The sequence below is a fragment of the Lagenorhynchus albirostris genome, chromosome 12 (assembly GCF_949774975.1).
Source record: "Lagenorhynchus albirostris chromosome 12, mLagAlb1.1, whole genome shotgun sequence".
Lineage (NCBI taxonomy): Eukaryota > Metazoa > Chordata > Mammalia > Artiodactyla > Delphinidae > Lagenorhynchus > Lagenorhynchus albirostris.
In genome coordinates this window covers 50,605,779-50,626,241 of record NC_083106.1, presented here as the reverse complement: position 1 = coordinate 50,626,241, position 20,463 = coordinate 50,605,779, and the positions used below count along the sequence as shown (strand labels likewise).

The window sequence follows — 20,463 nt, the reverse complement described above, 5'->3', positions numbered from 1 at the left end:
CAATTCTGACAGGTAAACTACAGTTCTGCAAAGTCTAATTAAAAGTTATTAAATGAAGTGTTTTGAGGGCCTTGAGCCAAATAAACAAAAGCCAATCTATCAAAAGGGAAGCAATGGGAAACCTCCCACTTACCCTGTGATTTTATGTCCATGGTCACATATGGGAAACTCCCAAGGACAGCCATAACCTCTTCATACTTTTCATCTTCAAGGAAGTGCAATAGATTGTGACGATCTGATTCTTTTAAACTCACCAAATCCTGGATAGTCTTAATTTTGTACTAAATTTAAAAAGAGAGAGAAAGAAAATAAATCTCGAAGTCATATAACTTTACATAAAAGGAAAATTATTAGCATGTTTACCAAAACAAAATCCAAAAACTTTTAGAAAAACGTTAAGATTATATACATTTCAAAGCAGAAAATACAACTTCACTGTATTTCATGGCCTTTTTCTCCAAGGAAATTTAAGAATTTTTTTTATTACAAAGTTAATACACAGCTACTTTTTTTTAATTAGAAAAAAATAAAGTTAGAGGAAAAAAATAATAACATTCATATAAACTCTTGACCCAAGCAAGAATGACTGTCATTTGATTTGTTCAGTTTGCAGACCTTTATTTTTAACTTTAATGATAAAAACCTTTAAGAGTATGAATTTATGTCCAAGTAATGGCTGCATGCACCCTTAAGTTTTACTATGCAATACTCTCATTTTTGTTATTTTCTAAATACAGCTATCTGTTATTGCAGCAAAACCCAGCCTGGCTAAGTGGATACTCAGGAGAGGGTTTTTTAATTTCTGAGTATTTGGTGCCAGTTATTAATTTTTACTTTCACCAATAGGGATTAGCTCATGAGGCATGTGAAATACCTGCTTTTGAATTCTGAAGTTTACAATTATGACTTAAAATGTGATCAAATTTGTAAGAGTAACACACTTCCTCGAAAGGAGAGAACTCTGATGCAAATTTCTAATATGTATTTATTAGTTCTGCCTTAACACTATCAAATCCAATGTCTATCTTCTGCCTACTTTGTCTAATATCAATACATACAAAGTAATGTATAAAATCTACCAAACTTACAATTTCATTCCACTTTTTCTTGTATTTCCTCAAGTTTTCATTTATATTACATTTCTGAAATATCTTAAGATTCATTATCATAATCTATATACAGATTGTATTTTCTAAATAAGAATTATCTGTATTTGATCTACTTATTTTTTGAATGCTTGATTTTTTTTGTTCAGACTCAACCAATAAACTATTGCCCAACCTTTAAGCCACGAATGAAATAAATGGAAAGTATACAGTGCATTTTTACTTAGTACGCTTATTTTTGGCAACATAAAGAAAAAAGAAAGTGTTGAGTGCTAAAATGCACTGACCCCCAAAGTAAACCACTACAGTAGTAAAATATTATAAAACAGCTACCTAATCAAGAAAATATTAACAGAATCACTTGAGGGATAGTTTTAGAATGTTTAAAACATTATAAATCTAAGAAGTTCACAGTAACCATTTCTAGAAAAATTTTCATTCATGTTACCTTTAAGTGACAGGACAAACTGCTTAAAACTAATTTTAAAGTAGCAAATTACCTTTTTATGATTAGAAACCCTTCTAAGATTGTCTTCTTCAATGTGAGGGAGCTGCAGAAGGGGAGACTTAAACTGCTGAAGGCCTTGCACAGCCATCTGGGAAAGCTTCATGCAGTTTTCCAGGGATGCCAAAGTTGGAGCACGAAACTCCCTTTCTTAGAAAGAATAGAAGAAAAGCAAAAACAGGTCTGGACTTTTTATATGTTCAGGAGTACACAATTCATCACAAAAACAAATTCATGTGAACATCCTTAACACCTCAAATTTTACGATCACAGTGTTGAATTTCCTTTAAAAGTTACTGGGTAAGACACAGAAAATACACAAACTTGGTCAAATGCACATACTGATGTCATGCCAAAAACTGACATCATCCATAACAACAAAACACAACCAGTATCTCTTTTTTAAGGGTCTCTCTTTCCATTACTGACCATAAATAAACTCCCTCGTTCTTTTTTCCATTATGTAAAAAACACTACATGTCAGATGAATCATCATCACATCACTTAAAGAATTACTTCAAACTCATTGTTAACCTAATTCTAAAACTACTCAGAGGAAGGAAAAGGGTATTTTAAATCTCTGCAAACAATAAATAACAATAAAACAATGAAAAATTAAATTCAAAGAACATAAGTCACCATACTTTACATAATAAAAAATACAGGAAAGAAATAAGAAAAACCATGAACAAAACTGGGAAAACTGATTCACCTTACAGACAGAATTATACTAAGCACCCAAAAATCTTAAAACTATGAAGTGTAATCTGTATGTGCTTGCAAGAAAAAGTACAACATAATTATGCTTCCTCCTCACCTTCACGGCTCCGGGCCATTATTATTAGTTGGCAGATTACATTAACCATTTCTTGAAGTAGGGCAGGGCATTTTTTCAGCATAAATTGCTGATCTGCAAAACAATAAAACACCTGAAACAAATCATTCTTCTTTTATGATTAAAACACCTTTATCACCTGTAGTCCAAGACGAATGCTAAATTTAAGCTGTCACACACATTTTTCACATGACCTCAGAATATTACAGAATATTACAATAGTTTCTCCTCGGCAGCACTATGTCAAAAATCAATCAGAAAACCCTACCACAAATTAGATGTTTCAAAGGTAAACTTTTAATATTATGGTCTTGGGCTTTATAAATTACTCCCAACCTTTTTTTTTGGAAATAGCCTTAATCTTAAATTTAATCATAATCTTACTAATTTAAGAACTTCAAAATTCTTCTTCCTGTGTACCTAAATTCCTATAATTATGGATAAGTCCAAAGACTAAGACTGAGAATAAATGTCAACCAAATGGAGAGAGGAGGATAGGAGGAGGAGGAGGGAGACAGACACTTACATTTATACTGCATATAACAGTTAACCATTAAGATCATCCATTGGGGTTGGTACTCAACCTAAAAAAAAATCTGTTCCCTGATTCTAAGATAATTGGTAAAAATGGAGATGGTTTCATATCTGTACAGAACATTATGAACAGAATTACTAGTTAACTTGCAACTTCAATAAACAATGCCTAAATAGCGCTCCTTGATTCCATCATAAGCAGCCTATCCTATCATTAATCACTGAGCATCAACTGACCTTGTTTTCAAAGGCATTTGATTGCATTATTGGCTTAAAGTGGTGGGGGGAGGGTTGGTTCATTCAGAAAGAAAATTCCCTAAGGATAATAACTTTCTTTTAGAACTTCCAATTGAAATAATGCAAGTGAAAAGAGATGACACTCAAATTCATGACATCCCTGGAAACACCACTGTCCCAATCCACTGCTTTTCTTTTAAGTAGAATAGATGGCTTCAAGTACTTCTGAAGCTTTAAATAAAGATTAAACAGACACTTCATTGGTAACTACTGCTGGAGTATGATGGTGGTACTGGTGGCAGTGACTGAGACATCTGTTGTGAAAATCCATTTTTTCCTTGCCCCAAAAGGCTTACAAAATCCTTTTTTAAAAGCCATCAGGAATTATTGTATAATCTGCAACTGACTTAACATTTTTCATAGAGAGTATTCTCTCACCTTGAAATACAACATTTTAACATTTGCCAAAACATCTAATACCTTCAAAGAATTTGTGAATTATGTACGTAGCATATAGATTTGTTTTTAAAAGGTCCTTGAGTAATTATCTGATTGAGCAAAAAAGAACAGTGACAAAAAAACACTGCACCACGAGGTCTAATTAAATCCACCTCTTCTGTACCACTAAAACCCTACAGATATTAGAATCACAAATACCTTCTTCAAGGGTCTCAGGAATTTTCATTCTAGCAAGATGAGACAGTAAAAGAACTCTGGCCTTCAGGCTATATGGGCAGGTAAGTGGCGGCTCATTCTTCTTTAAATTAATGCTGCCAATTTCTCTGATTAGCTAGAGTAAATAAAATAATTATTTAAAAATGTATACTTAAAAAAGCATTAACCTTATATACTTAAATGTTTATCAAGGAATTTGAGAGACAGGCCTAACCTGAGGTATTAGAATATTATCTGTTGGTCTGCTTGTGGCATCCTTGTTATACTGAGGATCAAATTCAGAGGCTCCAGCCAAGACCATGATAAGACCTAAGAAAACAAAAGAAATATGAAGAAAAATAAATTTGCTCACCCATTAATCCACCTCCCATGATACTTGATTAATCCTAGAGTGAGGCAGTTTTCCAATCACACACAATGCTAAAATCATCTGAACTCCACTATCAATAAGCATTAATCTCTCTCATAACAAAAGCAACATCTCACTTTTTAAAATGTGTGCAATATTACCTATCACAAGTAAATAGAAATACACATCAAATTAAGGGCCCAGAAGCAACTAGGTGCATTAAAATCACTACAAATAGCATCTGTTTCTAGACCTAAGCATGTGTTCCACAGAAATTTATAGTAGGAAGTATTCTATGTGATGTTACTAACTGCTTTGTAAAAAAAAAAAAAGGGGGGGGCGGGGACTCCATGGCTAAATAAAGCTGAGAAATAAGAGTTAAAAAGAGTTTCAGGGGCTTCCCTGGTGGCGCAGTGGTTGAGAGTCCGCCTGCTGATGCAGGGGACATGGGTTCGTGCCCCGGTCCAGGAAGATCCCACATGCCGCGGAGCGGCTGGGCCCGCAAGCCATGGCCGCTGAGCCTGCGCATCCGGAGCCTGTGCTCCACAACGGGAGAGGCCACAACAGTGAGAGGCCCACGTACCGCAAAAAAAAAAAAAAAAAAAAAAAAAGAGTTTCAGGTTTCTTCACTTCATGACTCCTCAGAGCCTTGAGTAAACTACAATATGTTGTAATTTGCAGAAATTTTTATTATGGAACTCTGGAGGGTTTTGTAGGAATAGTGTTCCTTGAAATACACATGATGTGAGGTCACATATATTAGCGTTACCCTCGTTGGCCTATACAAGTTCTTTAATGACTGGCACTATAGTCATCAATCTTACCTTACAGCAGAAAATACATGCAACATCCTCACAAAAAGCAGGACGGTAAAGAGGTTAAGTGCGTAGCTGAATGACCTAGAACAATATTCTTCACCTCTCTGTGGGCCTTGGTTTCTTCATATGTGCCTGACACACAGTCAGCATAGTAATGTGTGTGAGCTAGTACTATTACTACCCTCAAATGTTTGAAGGAAAACAACAGCTATATAAATGGTGCCAATGCTAAAACCAAGGATATATAAGCAAACCCACCAGCTAAACAAAGCTTTATGTATGTACTGGTTTAGGGCTTGGGAACCACATTACCTGAGTTCCATCCTAGCTCTGTCACTTACTGTGTATCCTTGGGCTCAGTTTCTTCATCTATAAAATGTGCTTAAAAACAGCACTTATTTATGGGGGCATACAAAGATTAAATGAGTTAATACATGCATAGTGGCTAGCAATGCCTGGCAATGACAAATACTCAAGAAATCCTAGCTGGTATTATTACAAAATTAGCCCACAAGAAGTTTTACCATAAAATTTCTGGAGGGAAAAAAATATGTATTGATATATACATATAGCTGAGTAAAATGGGAATAACAGAACTACAGATTAAGACATATGATAAAGGGTGTTAGCATTTTCCTCCAGCTTTAGCTATAATGAACTGAATATCCCTAAAACTATTAAATGGAATTTCTCCAGTTGAATATATATCAACTCTACATAAACGACTCAGAAAATAATCTAATATCACAGTTACTTAAATTTACTTACGTTTCATATCCATATTTCGGGTTTTATAAACAAAGTATGTATAAATCTGTGTTGTGCGTATTAGAATCTGGTCTCCACTATAGCGTATTGAGCGATACCACCAAGAGCCCTAAAACACAAAATTAAACCAGAAATAAAGCATAAAAACCATGATAAATGTTAATTTTGATGCAGAATGGTCAAATTTTCTAAATGTTCATAAACCAATAAAAAGACCTGCTCTTTAGAACAAATGCCTTTGTTACATATTTCAATTGATTTATTTGGTAAACATTTATGCTGCCTGAGGCCTAAACACCAACCTACCTCATTACATACATATGATTAAAACATTTAAGTTTCAGCTAGAAATTGTTTAAAGACAAAATAGGAATGAAACAACCCACTGCTATAAGCAACAAGCTGGTTCCTCACACATAGCATGTCTTCAATAAATATTTGACAAATAAGCGAAGAGGCAATTTTATAGTTGATATACTACTTTCATTCACATTATTCCACACAAGTGGACTCTCACACAACAATCCTATGAAGAAGGCAAGACAGGTTAATTGTTAGCCTCACTATGGGACCCAGAGGAACTGTAAGATCAGTAAGAATACCACCAGTCATAAGAGTAATAAACAATAAAATCATAAACTTTATGGTACCTCGATACTGAGGTACTATGCAACTGTTTTTAAAAATGAGGTTGTTCTACATGTTGTACCCCTATATGAAGCAAAAAAAGTCACAGAACAATACATATAGTAAGATCACATTTAAAAAAAAATGTGCACATGTATATATACATAATGCATAGAAAAATATCTGAAAAGGAAGCAAACTTAGCAGTGATTATCTCTGACAGAGAAATGGAGTTGGGGGAGGTGGTAACGGAAGATTTTCATTTTAAATTCTAAATACATCTGTACTATCTCATCTGTGTGTAATTTTTGCATCAGGAGGAGATTCACTTTAACATACTAAAGAGATGTCACCTTTAGAAGACCTTTAAAGTATAACTGAATATAAGATTCTTAAAATTCAAGGATTAATGGATTATATTCTAATACAAATTACAATCTTATAAGGAGACTCCAAAGCATGCACCGATTCCCTTCCCTAAAAAATGTTAATAAAAAGAGCTGGAACTTACCACAACAACTGGAAGGATAACCATGAATGCCAATCCATATACAAGTAAAACCTTGAATTGAAAAGGAAAGAAAAAATTATGGCCTTCACCAGGTAAATTATGACAACATCCATGAACAATTATTTTGAGGCTTACATGGGGGAGGCACTATTAAAAGCACTCCTCATGCAGTACTTCATTTAATCCTTATTTTTAAACTCTAAGAGGAAGGTACCATTATTATTTTCCTTTTGCAGATAGGGAACCTTCAGCATATATAGTCATCCCTTGGTATCCATGGGGAACTGGTTTTAAGGCCCCAAGGATACCAAAATTCAGGGATGCTCAAGTCCTTTATATAAAATGGTGATAAAAGAGTAGGGCCTCTTTACCCACGGATGCAAAACATGCCGAAAGGGAGGGCCAACTTCAGCTGACCCTTGAACAATGTGGGGCTTGGCTCCCCGACCTCCTTGCAGTGGAAAATCCAACTCTAACTTCAGAGTTGGCCCCCCATTACCTGTGGCTCTGCATCCGCAGATTCAACCAACCATGGATTGTGCAGTACTGTAGTCCGTATTTATCAAAAAAATCCACGTATTAAGTGGACCCACACAGTTCAAGCCCCGGTTGTCCAAGGGTCAACTGTATTATATATCCACACCTTGGCAAGTAGTTAGTGCCTTCCAAATAAATGGTAGAAGCTGGTTTCTTTGCCTAAATATCAAACAGAACACATAATGTTCTGTTTGCAAGTAATTTCTATCTATTGGTCTTAGATTTCTGTCCTACTGCTTGATCCCAAATCTGGTAGCTATCTTTTCTCTTCTCTAGTATACCCTGAATAACCCCAAGCATAATAAACATGCTTATATACAGCAACTATATACCCTGGAAAATAACATGTAAATAAACAGCCATAAAATAACACTAAATAGCCATTTTCAAAACAAAACATGGATTTTTTTATTGCTTCAAAGATAGCTCCTAGATAAGTATTTTCAAGAAAGGAGAAGTAGGGAATTCCTGAACAATAGGTTAGGATAATTCCTGATGTTTTAGGAGTTGCAGCCTCTATATTACAGACTTAAGTCTGATATCCTACTGTCTCCTGAAGTGCCACATACAATATATATCATTATGTTAGCACACATTAAAATTAATTTAGCCTGGGTAAATGTGGAATAAAAGATAACTTAAATTTTGAGCGCTACGTAAGATAAATGTAGATACCATAAAAAAACAGTGGTTCCCTAAACCAAGAGTAGGACCCAATCTGAAACCACCTCCACAAGAAATCGCCACAACTGTAAGGAATTCCTTAAACAGTGTAGGGGGGGGGGGGGGGACGGACCCTATACTAGAACACACTGCCCCAAACCAACAACCTAATAATAGGAACCGATTCTTTTCTCCATTATGCAAAAACAGTTTTCACAATACACAGTTAAATTGAAAACAGCACACCAGTATTTTCTTTGTAAAGCTCTCTATATATTACCAAGATATATCGAACACATTATAGTGTCTTATTTAAATGTACTCACCAAAATTGAATTTTTCTGGTCAACTATCCAAGCTGGCAGGGCAATTCCAAAGCTTGTGGCTAAAATAGGAAGAATATTTTTGAAGAGTCTCCACTTCCAGTTTTATTTCTTTATATCCCCAAATTCTGTCTCCCCCAGCCCCTCCAAAAAAGCTTTAAGATTATCTTATTATGTGTTTCCATTACACAAAAGTTGATGGACATGGTTTATATTTGAAACTTTAAATTTTTCCAGAAGAAAAAAAAATTCTAAGTATGTGAATTCCTTCTTCCCAGAACACTTAAATTATTTTATATGTCCTGAGTTTATGTAAACACTATGAATATATGAGAAAATGTTTAGTCAGTAAAGAAAAACAGATTTTATTCATCCAATTTTTATCAACTACTAACTGGAAATGAAGAATAATGACAGTGACTACTTTCCTCATCAAATCAATCAAAGTTCTATCTTTCAAACCAATCTCTAGAAAGAAGAATAAAGTAAAAATTAAAGGGAACTCAATTTACATATTTGTTTAACTCCTTGTGGTTGTAATTTTCCTATTCACAAACTAAGAAAATCAAAACATTCTTTTCAATCTAGTTTAACATTTTTATAATATACACATATCATAACCCCAGTATTTTTTAATCATCATTTACCACACCTTGAGGCCCATCTGGATTTCCAAACTCTTCCCAATTTTTCCGGGACTCTTCATCAGTTAAACTAGCATAAAAGGAACAAAGGTGCAAAATTAGAAAGCCACATCTGAAAAATAAGTACTCATATACACAAACTCCATTAACTAACCAACTCACTTCCTAAAGATAATTTCAGAGAATCAAGAAAAGAACTCTCTGAAATCAGAAAAAAAGGGGGAGAGGAAAATAAGAAATTCAGCATTAACAGAAAATGCTAACTATTGAGCCCAGATACAAATTCCTAGTTGGCCATGGGTTCTCAGGTTTAGCCAGTTCAAGCCAGAAGATGCAACTTTAAAGGCTACTACATTTTCTAAGGAGGCAGGGAGGATTATACGTTACTTTTAAAAATCTTATACACTCAGATATTTCCCAAAATTTCTTCAATGTTCATGTTTTTACTTTAATAATGATATATATCTATTTTTTAAATATAAACAATACATGATTAATAATAATCCCTCCAAAACTGGCACCACATTCTCAAAGAAAAAAATAATAACACCTATAAAATTCCACTGCTTTGGAAAAGGTCATTTTGCATTGTGCTAAAATCACAATTTTCTCCTAAGCCAACTTCCAGCAAGACTAAGAAAATACCTGCTAAAGCAACAGCTTCTTAACCCAAGCAATATGAAAGTGACAGTGATTTTTTAAACACCTAACATGAATATAACCCCTGACCTGGGCAATGGCTCAAGGCACAGGGTGAGAGTAGTTTTATTCCAGGTCCCAGTATAGATGTTAAAAAAAAAAAAAAACATTAAAAGAAATTTTCAATTCCTTCAAAAACTTTACAATGCTGTTAAGGAGACAAGGCAGACACATACACACAAAATGACCAATAACATAATAAGGAAGGCATTCTTGCAGACCAATTGGCAAAAGATTATGTTTATGTCCAAATCTAATTTTAGCCATATTTCTATTTCCCAGAACATATGCATTAAGATACAATGAATTTTCTATTCAACAAAGCTCCAATTGAGAGAGCGAATGCAGAAGAACCTTCATAAAATTGCAAAATTTTTCAATGATTTGAAAATATTTTTAAACTTACCAATTTGGTCATTTATGAAAACAAGAGCCTTGATGTCTTTAGTCCTTATTCAACTATAACTCCACTTACACTGTTTGACCTAAGGCCGCAGTAAAATACAGGAGCCAATGAAAGGCATTATTAGAGAGACTGCAAGTTAATAAGGAGTGGTGCTAAGATTCCTTTCTGCTAAGGGAGGGATGTTTTTCAAAAACTTTTGCCTTTGTTTCCCTGTACAATTGTCCACCCCACCCAGAGCTTTAGCTATTGTTTCTTTCAATTTTCTGTCTCCTAATCAGTGTCTTTTCCCCAAAATAATTATCTCTGTCCCCTCCTGACTTTCTAACGATGGCAGCACCATAAACTGTTCTGTTCTCTATACAATGCCCTTACGTTTTGCAAAATAAAGCACAGCTCTCATCAGAGAAGCACTTGATTTTTCAACCTGCATACACACCTGATTAAAATTCCATTAACTCATTCATTAAACCATCTGTACAACTGTTGTGTAACCATCCTGTATACTCAAAGGAATTATCCATTTTTTAAAAAGTCAGTGTAAGAAAGCAACTGATTTTGGGCTACTTATTAGTGCTTCAGTATCCATTCCTAAGACTTAAGGTACTTAAAAGCTATGTGATTTCAGTATAATTTATATATAACAAGCTTAAACAACACCAAGGTGCTAACATAATTTTTTTTAATTCAATGAGTATAAAGCTTCCTAAACATGATTATACCCCTTGACTTTGGGGGTGGGAGGTTATATCATAGATCCTATTAGGAATCTAATGAAACCTATGCCCCTCCTGCCCTGGAAAAAAACGCACATTTACAAACACACATAAATTCTGTATACAGTTTCAGGGACCTCAGTTTATAAATCCTAACCCAGAGAATGTTTTCACTAAATTATATGCGAAGGGCCTGAGTTGGCTATGTAGAGCTAAGTTACATATTCATATGTAAGAACACATGAAAACATACTTTTTAAAAATCAAAATATCTTTAAGGATGTAAATCATGCTGCCCACTTGTTACAAAGTAGTTTAAACATAGATTTTACACCCAAAAGCAAAATCCCAACTATATCCAGAAGAATGAATCAGATATCAATAGTTGGTCTAACTCCTCAAAAATAGCCATACCTCCTTTCCTTTAAGTTACAATCTGGTCTGAAGAAATAGGAATGACCCAGCTTGTTTATTATAATGAGTGAATAAGGGAAGAGAAACCAGCCTGAATAACCAAGGCAAATTCTGAAAAACTCTGTAGATCATGCAGTTTTTTATAACTGCATTCTACACGTTGCTTGAATTACATAACTTAGGCTGGTAGAGTTATACATACATAAGATAGCAGCTTCAATCACTCAGAACCTATATTCAGTAAAATGCACCCTTTTAACTAATCTAATTATACCTGTACAAGTTACAATAACTCAAAGTTCTGGGTCCCATAATCATTTTACTTCTTCACTTGTCTGATAGACCATCAACTATTTAAGACATTTTACATACAAAACATTCTACATCTTGAACATGTAACTGAGTTAAAACCAAAGGCCATATATTATTCTTCTGTACTTCTTAGAATAGTGACCATACATCATAGAGTCAGATTTCCAGTAACCTGAGAACAAAATCATGAACTTGAAAGTGTTACAATACCTGAAAACTCAGGGGGGAAAAAAAATAACTGTACCAAAAGCACTAAAATTAAAACTACTAATTATTTTGGGGAAAAGAATCTGATTAGGAGACAGAAAGTTGAAAGAAACAATAGCTAAAGCTCTGGGTCGGGTGGACAATTGTACAGGGAAACCAAGGCTATCTGACTTCCTCTGGAAATCTTCAGTTCTTCTTAAATTACCTGAAGACAGCAACTAAGGCACTGCAATACTTATGCAACAAGGGTAAATGCTTAAAGGAGACACTGAAAAAAGGGGAAAAGGAGACACCAACTGGAGGACATCTGCTGCGTAGAAAAGAAAATGTAGTATACACTTCAGAAGCTCCTGAAAGTATTGCTTTATTACAGAATCATATTCACATAGATAACAAGCAATCCACAAAGGGGGGGCAGGCTAGGCAGAGAGGAGACACGGTCAATATACTTTTATTACGCACAAAAATGCATAAGATGATATTTCCCAAACTTTTGTCATTCACATTCCACTTTCACAGCCTGCTATTATATCTGCATATCCTATTATTTACTTATATTTTTTAAGTTAGCTTACAAAATTATATACATCACCGAGTCCTCAAAAAACAGATAACATCTTGTCTGTATTTTACTCTTTAATTCAACATAAGAGCTGTGTGGGATATATCTATGATTCCTGAAGAGTCCAGCTAACTTTTTAACTCTTGTAATATTAATACTCAAGGAATTACTTCAAATTTTATATACCCTATCCTGTTTCCCCAAAATTAAACTCATCTTTAGTTTATAGTTTAAATGAGACAAGCTATAAGCCAAAATAAAAGAAATAGATCTAGCCTAACAAAAAGCCTAGAAATGAAAACAAGGTGCAAGTATATCTCTTCTAATCAGGATGCTTTGAAAATAGCTCAATTAACACATCACTTATTACTTAATTTAACCAACTTACATGGCAAAAGCACTACTGTAAGTTATTTAAAATTAAGGTTTGGCTAAATTAACACTTCAGGGTTGCCAGGTAGTTCCATAAATGATAGACTCAACATATGAGGCGCTTAATAAAAGTGTATGACAACTATTTTATTACTACTTTATTCAAATAGAAAACTATCTTTACCACTCTTAAAAATGTGTAACGGGTCCTATAATACTTACGCTGCATAAGCTTTTGCTATCCTCATGAACATAACTTCATCACCTCCTTTATCTGGATGATACTTAAGTGACAGCAAACGATACTGTTTCTTAATTTCTGCTACTGTCGCCCCCTAAAAGAAAAGGCTTTGTTTTAGTAAAAATAAGCACAATGCTGTAAAAACATAATCCATCCCACTTTGAACTTAAAATATTGAACTACTCAATATTTTCAGAAACAGAAAATGAAGTTTTCATCCTATATATACCTTGTCCTATAAATTTCACCCACATATTTTTAAAATAAAAATATTCATTTTGTCCAAGATATTTTATTTTATTGAGCACCTAGTATGTGCCACGCAGTACCCTAGGCACCGACAATTTTAGACTGATACTATATAATGCTATTTAAATAAAATAAAATGATAGTGACATTTAAATACCAAAGAATGATCACAGTAAATTAAGTCTGGCTGAAAAAAAACTCAAATCAAAGGTTAACTTCCTTTCTAAGAAAAAAATCTGAAGAATTTCTGGTTTCACCTGCTTGTCAATATTTTAATGTTAAGTAAATACTTAATAAGTTTACCTTAGTTGTTTCCTAATTAGATTCAATTTCTATGAATAAATTTTTCACATTGATTTTTTATGGCATTAAATTGCCCCCAAACCTTTTAATCTTAAAAAATCTCTCTTGATAACCATGATCATCACAATAAGAAAACTCAGATGATATGCAAACTTTTCTTCTACAAAGCAGAAAACTACAAGATTAACACACTCTTTACTGTGTATCATATGAGTCTCTGGATCAAGCCATCTACTGAGGAGAGACTAGAAGTAAAAAAAAAAGTAGTATGGCAGAAAAAATGGAAAGGGCACTAGATTCACCTTTGTTACTAAGAAGTTATGGGACCCCAGACAAAACACAAATTTTCCAGGCCTCATTTTCTCCATGAGAAAAAAAGGGTAGATGATCGCTAGCATTCATTTCAGTTCTAACTTTCCACTGATTAACTTAAAAGACCAATTTTCTACTGCGACCCATCACTCAAGTTCAATCAAGAAAGTCAGCTAACAGGTACACTCAAGATTAACCTGAATTTCTATGACAAAGACACCAACACACTGCCTTAGTGTCAACTAACACAGGGTCCCATCCAACTAACATAAATAAACCTCCTGCTTCTAACTTTGCATTAAACCAACCTTAGAAATGTCTTTTAAAAATATACTAACTTCTCATCTCATCTTCAGATATTTTTACATTTTAGCAATTACAAACCAACTCTTAATAGGATGGCAATCAACATCTGTGGCTTAAAAAATATATGCTGGGGCTTCCCTGGTGGCGCAGTGGTTGAGAGTCCGCCTGCCGATGCAGGGAACACGGGTTCGTGCCCCGGTCCGGGAAGATCCCACATGCCGCAGAGCGGCTGGGCCCGTGAGCCACGGCCACTGAGCCTGCGCGTCCGGAGCCTGTGCTCCGCAACGGGAGAGGCCACAACAATGAGAGGCCCGCGTACCACAAAGAAAAAACAACCAAAAAAACATATATGCATTAGAATAATAATGGATTAGGTATCTTTTTTAACTGACCAGAGTCTGATTTCTTTAGGCACAGCTCAATTTCTTTTAGGCTGTGGGCCCAGAGTATTTTCAAGGGACTATATAAAATACTACTTACGGGATCCAAATTTAATACTTCATAAGGATTGTATTCTTGATATTCTCGGTCTGTTTTGGAAACTTTGTATGTAAGGAATAATAACAATGCCCATCCTGCAAGCAGAACTATTTTCCTGTTTAGAAAAAAGATAAGTGAAGTATAAATAAATACAACTATATGGTTTTCCTTTAAGATTCTAAAGACACTATGGCAAGGCATAAAACGATCTTAAGTAGTCTCATGTCACTGTGCTATTGACTCAAATTCTATAACCACTGGATTGTAAGACACAATAAGGACTGCATCTTTTTTCACCTTTGAATTCTCTAGAACCTAGCAGTGCCTGGCATATAATATTCTCTCAGTTACTATTTGCAGAATTTTAAGAAGTTAATGTACTCATTAACTTATTGGACCCATTCCATTAGATCAAAATATATTAATACTTAGTATTCAGTTAACCATTTAATGTAAAAAAGAATTGCTCTTGACCTTGTAATTACACTTTTAGTAAGATAAACTATGAAAAATAATGGGTCAATTGTGCAAAGATGAATAAGTAGCCTTGTTTATAACAGTAAAAATTTGGAAACAACCTTAAATGTCCATTTATAAGGAACTAATTAAATAAACCATTTATAGGAGACTAATTAAATAAACCAAGATATAGCCACACAATAGAACATTTTTAGCTAACAGATATAGAAAGACGTGCATAACAGGTTAAAAAAAGATATAAAAGAACATATAGTTTGAAAAAAAACTAATTTCTTTTCTCCTCAATATGTTCTATTTAGTAAAAATATTTAAAAGATTGATATTATCAGTGTTGGAGAGGCTAAGGTAAAAAGGAACTCTCATACATTCTACACTCTAAAGGAATATCTGGCAATAAGGTTATCAAAAGCCCTAAAGAAGTATATACCTTTTTAACTATCATCTATTCCACTTCAAGAAATTTAGAAGGAAATAAACTAAAATTAAGTTTATAAAGTATAAAAGGGTGGTTACAGGTATAATTCATAGCTGAAAACATACACACATAAATGTCCATCAATAGAGTACTGAAAAGATAAATAACAGTACATCCATAGAGAGATACTATCTAGACACTAAAAATATTTGCTGTGGAAGATTATCTACCTTGTACTGTTAAATTAGAAAAACAGCTTTCAAAGCTCTATGTATAATATAATCCTATTCTTTGTAAATAAAAGTTTATTATAAGTAAAAATATAGAAGGTAAATCATCTTTTTTTTTAACATCTTTATTGGAGTATAATTGCTTTACAATGGTGTGTTAGTTTCTGCTTTATAACAAAGTGAATCAGTTATACATATACATATGTTCCCATATCTCTTCCCTCTTGCGTCTCCCTCCCTCCCACCCTCCCTATCCCACCCCTCTAGGTGGTCACAAAGCACCGAGCTGGAGCTGATCTCCCTGTGCTAGGTGGCTGCTTCCCACTAGCTATCTATTTTACATTTGGTAGTGTATATATGTCCATGCCACTCTCTCGCTTTGTCACAGCTTACCCTTCCCCCTCCCCCATATCCTCAAGTCCATTCTCTAGTAGGTCTGTGTCTTTATTCCTGTCTTACCCCTAGGTTCTTCGTGACATTTTTTTTTCTTAAATTCCATATATATGTGTCAGCATACGGTATTTGTCTTTCTCTTTCTGACTTACTTCACTCTGTATGACAGACTCTAGGTCCATCCACATCCACCTCATTACAAATAGCTCAATTTCGTTTCTTTTTATGGCTGAGTAATATTCCATTGTATATATGTGCCACATCTTCTTTATCCATTCATCCCATGATGGACACTTAGGTTGTTTCCATCTCCTGGCTATTGTAAATAGAGCTGCAATGAACATTTTGGTACATGACTCTTTTTGAATTATGGTTTTCTCAGGGTGTATGCCCAGTAGTGGGATTGCTGGGTCATATGGTAGTTCTATTTGTAGTTTTTTAAGGAACCTCCATACTGTTCTCCATAGTGGCTGCACCAATTCACATTGCCACCAGCAGTGCAAGAGTGTTCCCTTTTCTCCACACCCTCTCCAGCATTTGTTTCTAGATTTTTTGATGATGGCCATTCTGACTGGTGTGAGATGATATCTTGTTGTAGTTTTGATTTGCATTTCTCTAATGATTAATGATGTTGAGCATTCTTACATGTGTTTGTTGGCAGTCTGTATATCTTCTTTGGAGAAATGTCTATTTAGGTCTTCTGCCCATTTTTGGATTGGGTTGTTTTTTTGTTATTGAGCTGCATGAGCTGCTTATAAATTTTGGAGATTAATCCTTTGTCAGTTGCTTCATTTGCAAATATTTTCTCCCATTCTTAGGGTTGTCTTTTGGTCTTGTTTATGGTTTCCTTTGCTGTGCAAAAGCTTTGCAGTTTCATTAGGTCCCATTTGTTTATTTTTGTTTTTATTTCCATTTCTCTAGGAGGTGGGTCAAAAAGGATCTTGCTGTGATTTATGTCATAGAGTGTTCTGTCTATGTTTTCCTCTAACAGTTTGATAGTTTCTGGCCTTACATTTAGGTCTTCAATCCATTTTGAGCTTATTTTTGTGTATGGTGTTAGGGAGTTATCGAATAAGGTAAATCATCTTAATGGTGGTTACCTTTAATGATGAGATTGAATAATTTTTTTATACCTTTTGCATCACAATTTGTTACATTAGGTAGGAACTGTTAAACAAAGACATAAATGAATCATAGGAGACCTAATCAAACAAAACTGAAGTGACCTATTTTCAAATACAGAAAGAAAACATTCCGTGTGTTTAAGCTCTCTTGATAGGAACCTAGCTTAAATGTGTTTATTTGGAGTTTCCAGGATCCATTTCCAACCTACCTTCTTACTTTTATCACCCTAGTATTTCAAACAAAATAAATCCCCATATCCCACAGTCCCCTAAGCTTTTCCCACCATTATGCTTTTGCTCTCTTGGGTCTTTCAACCTAGAATTCCCATTCCCCATTGCTGCGTATCCAAACTATATTCATCCTTCAAGACTCAACTCAAATTATGTATCCTCCAAGAAGCAATCCTTAACCCTTGTTAAGATGATCAATGGGGAGATCATGGGTACAGTCACAAAGAAGCACAAACCATGACCTTCCTCCTCTGGCTCGCTGCAAACTCCTTGAGCACGTGGACAGGATCCTATTCAGTTCTGACTAACCTCAGAGTAACAAACAGAGATGGCACTCAGATGCAAATTTCTTTCTATCTGACCAAATTAATGCTCTAAACCTTATTAAGGGCATAATACTACAAGCTGCTTTCCATACTATCTGTATGCCCAAAGACGAAGAGGGAGGCCTACCTGGAATACTCCCACTTTTACCTGGCTATCTAGGGAGAGGTAGTTAAGAACATAGGCTCTGGAGCAAAAACTACCTGAAGTCAAATCCCAACTTTACCACTTATTAACTTAGAGATCTTGGCAAGCTGCTTAGCCTTTTACAATTCAACTTCCAACTTTTACGGTGGGTCTGAGAATTAAATAAGATTAAAGCCCCTAAAAGGTGCCTCACAGATAGTAAACAACCAATTCATGGTAGCTATTTGCTGTTATTAGTAACTCTAACCCAAGTCTCAGCTTTCAACTAGGACCTCACTTACAAGGAAATCTTCTCTATCTCATGCCAGTTAAGAGCCCTCCCTCTGTTCTTTCATGGCACACCCTCCCCGCCCCTTACAACCCTTATTAAACTCTATTATCATCACTTGTTTACTTGTTAGTATTTGTTACTCAGGTATATCAGCGCCTAGTATAATACCTGACACATACATAGCACACAATAACTACTTATTTTATGAATAATGAAAATAATTTAAAACAGTAACTTTTGACTCAAACCCAAAGTTTGCTAATACCCTCAATATGCTAAAGAACACTTGAAAATATATTTTATTTCCACACAAACTTGGTAACTCCACATTTTGTTTTGTGAACTTCCCCAAAAGGCTACAAAGCTCAAAAAACAATGATAAAAGTAAAATTGAAAACCACTAAAGTAAAATTTTAAAGCAAACAAGGGTAGAAGAGAAAGGGAACAAAACACCTAAAACACACTACACCCTGTGTTAGATGCTCTTCATGTAGCATCTAGCTCTCTGAGCCAAAGAATAAAGGGAAGAGAGAAGAGGTTAATGACAGAATTCCCAGGCTGATGAAAACTACCACAACCAATAAAACCACGCTCTAATTTCCTGAGAGCCATACCAAAGGTAGAAACATAACAGATTACATCATACTCTGTGCCCAATTTTTTAAAAACATGTTTGGTTTCTCTTAAAAGACAAACATTTTCCCTACATACGGCTTCAGTAATTAAGTTGAGGTCTTGTGTTTTTTCTTTTAAGCAACTTCCAGAAATTAGAGTATTACACAATGACTACTTAATTTTGAAAGAATGCTTCAAGGTTAAGTAGCAAAAAGGTTTTGATGGTTCCTGACCTTATCTAAAATTTTACCAGTATTATTTAATTCTTCCTTATTTAAACATGCATTAATCTGTACTTCTATTTAAGTAAATCTCTTTACTAATTATTAAAGAGAACATCACAAAGTTGGGTTTTTTTCTTGAAAACTGAGGTTCAGATACCCACAATGTGTTGACCAAGGCCCAAAACAGAAGAGACTGGAAAGCCAAAAATATCTGCCTGCTGCCTCATAAAAGTTTAATTTAAAATGAGAAGCAAGGACTTCCCTGGTGGCGCAGTGGTTAAGAATCCACCTGCCAATGCACAGCACATGGGTTCGAGCCCTGGTCCGGGAAGATCCACATGCCACAGAGCAACTAAGCCCATGCGCCACAACCACTGAGCCTGTGCTCTAGAGCCCGCGACCCACAACTACTGTGCCCACGGGCCACAACTACTAAAGCCCGCGTGCCTAGAGCCCATGCTCCGCAACAAGAGAAGCCACTGAATGAGAAGCCCACGCACCGCAACGACAAGTAGCCCACACACCACAACGACAAGTAGCCCCTGCTTGCCGCAACTAGAGAAAAGCCCGCGTGAGCAATGATGACCTAATGCAGCCAAAATAAATAAATTAAAAAAACAAAAAATGAGAATAGCAAGGAATACATAGTGAACATGAAACTACTCTTGTAAACACTAATTTTGCCTTTTAGTTTCACACCATTGAAGAACTCTTAACACCAAAGCTAAGATTTCCCTCCCTCTACAAAAGAACTAATCCAGGCACATATGTTGAAAACTATCATTATCATTTAAACCAATTTTTCTTTTTTTTGCGGTACGCGGGCCTCTCACTGTTGTGGCCTCTTCCCGTTGCGGAGCACAGGCTCCAGACGCGCAGGCTCAGCGGCCATGGCTCACGGGCCCAGCCACTCCACAGTATGTGGGATCTTCCCGGACCGGGGCACGAACCCGTGTCCCCTGCATTGGCAGGCGGACTCTCAACCACTGCGCCACCAAGGAAGCCCTAAACCAATTTTTAAAAATAACTGGATCCACTTTTACTAATATCCTCTGCTAGGTCTTGCCCTCCTATCTACTGGATAGATATATGTAGGTAATTCACAGGATATAGTCCTCCAATAATGGCAGCTCTTTCACTTCCTCTCAGTTTCATCTGTTACCTGTAAATTGATGACTTAGGGTGAAGGTCCAAAGCCCAGGCTAACCAGCATACCCGACAGCCTCAAAAAATCAAAGACACCTACTCAAACATGCTAATGGCCTGTTTAAGCAGATGGCCCTGCAAAAATAAAGGGTAAC

At 35.3% G+C, this 20,463-nt stretch overlaps 1 protein-coding gene across 4 annotated transcripts in view; it reads right to left on the bottom strand.

Annotated features, from left to right (window-relative positions):
* The window catches only part of SEC63 (SEC63 homolog, protein translocation regulator), a 69,642-nt gene that overhangs the window by 27,422 nt on the left and 21,757 nt on the right, over window positions 1-20,463 (bottom strand). For all 4 annotated transcript variants that reach the window (XM_060167641.1, XM_060167640.1, XM_060167639.1 and 1 more), the window contains exons 3-13: window positions 14,709-14,823; window positions 13,040-13,152; window positions 9,141-9,202; window positions 8,492-8,550; window positions 6,966-7,016; window positions 5,828-5,936; window positions 4,107-4,201; window positions 3,875-4,007; window positions 2,429-2,521; window positions 1,607-1,761; window positions 134-281 (exon numbers count right to left, since the gene is read on the bottom strand). In XM_060167641.1, coding sequence (XP_060023624.1) covers window positions 134-281; window positions 1,607-1,761; window positions 2,429-2,521; window positions 3,875-4,007; window positions 4,107-4,201; window positions 5,828-5,936; window positions 6,966-7,016; window positions 8,492-8,550; window positions 9,141-9,202; window positions 13,040-13,152; window positions 14,709-14,823 — 1,133 coding nt within the window. The remainder of the gene's footprint in view (window positions 1-133; window positions 282-1,606; window positions 1,762-2,428; window positions 2,522-3,874; window positions 4,008-4,106; window positions 4,202-5,827; window positions 5,937-6,965; window positions 7,017-8,491; window positions 8,551-9,140; window positions 9,203-13,039; window positions 13,153-14,708; window positions 14,824-20,463) is intronic.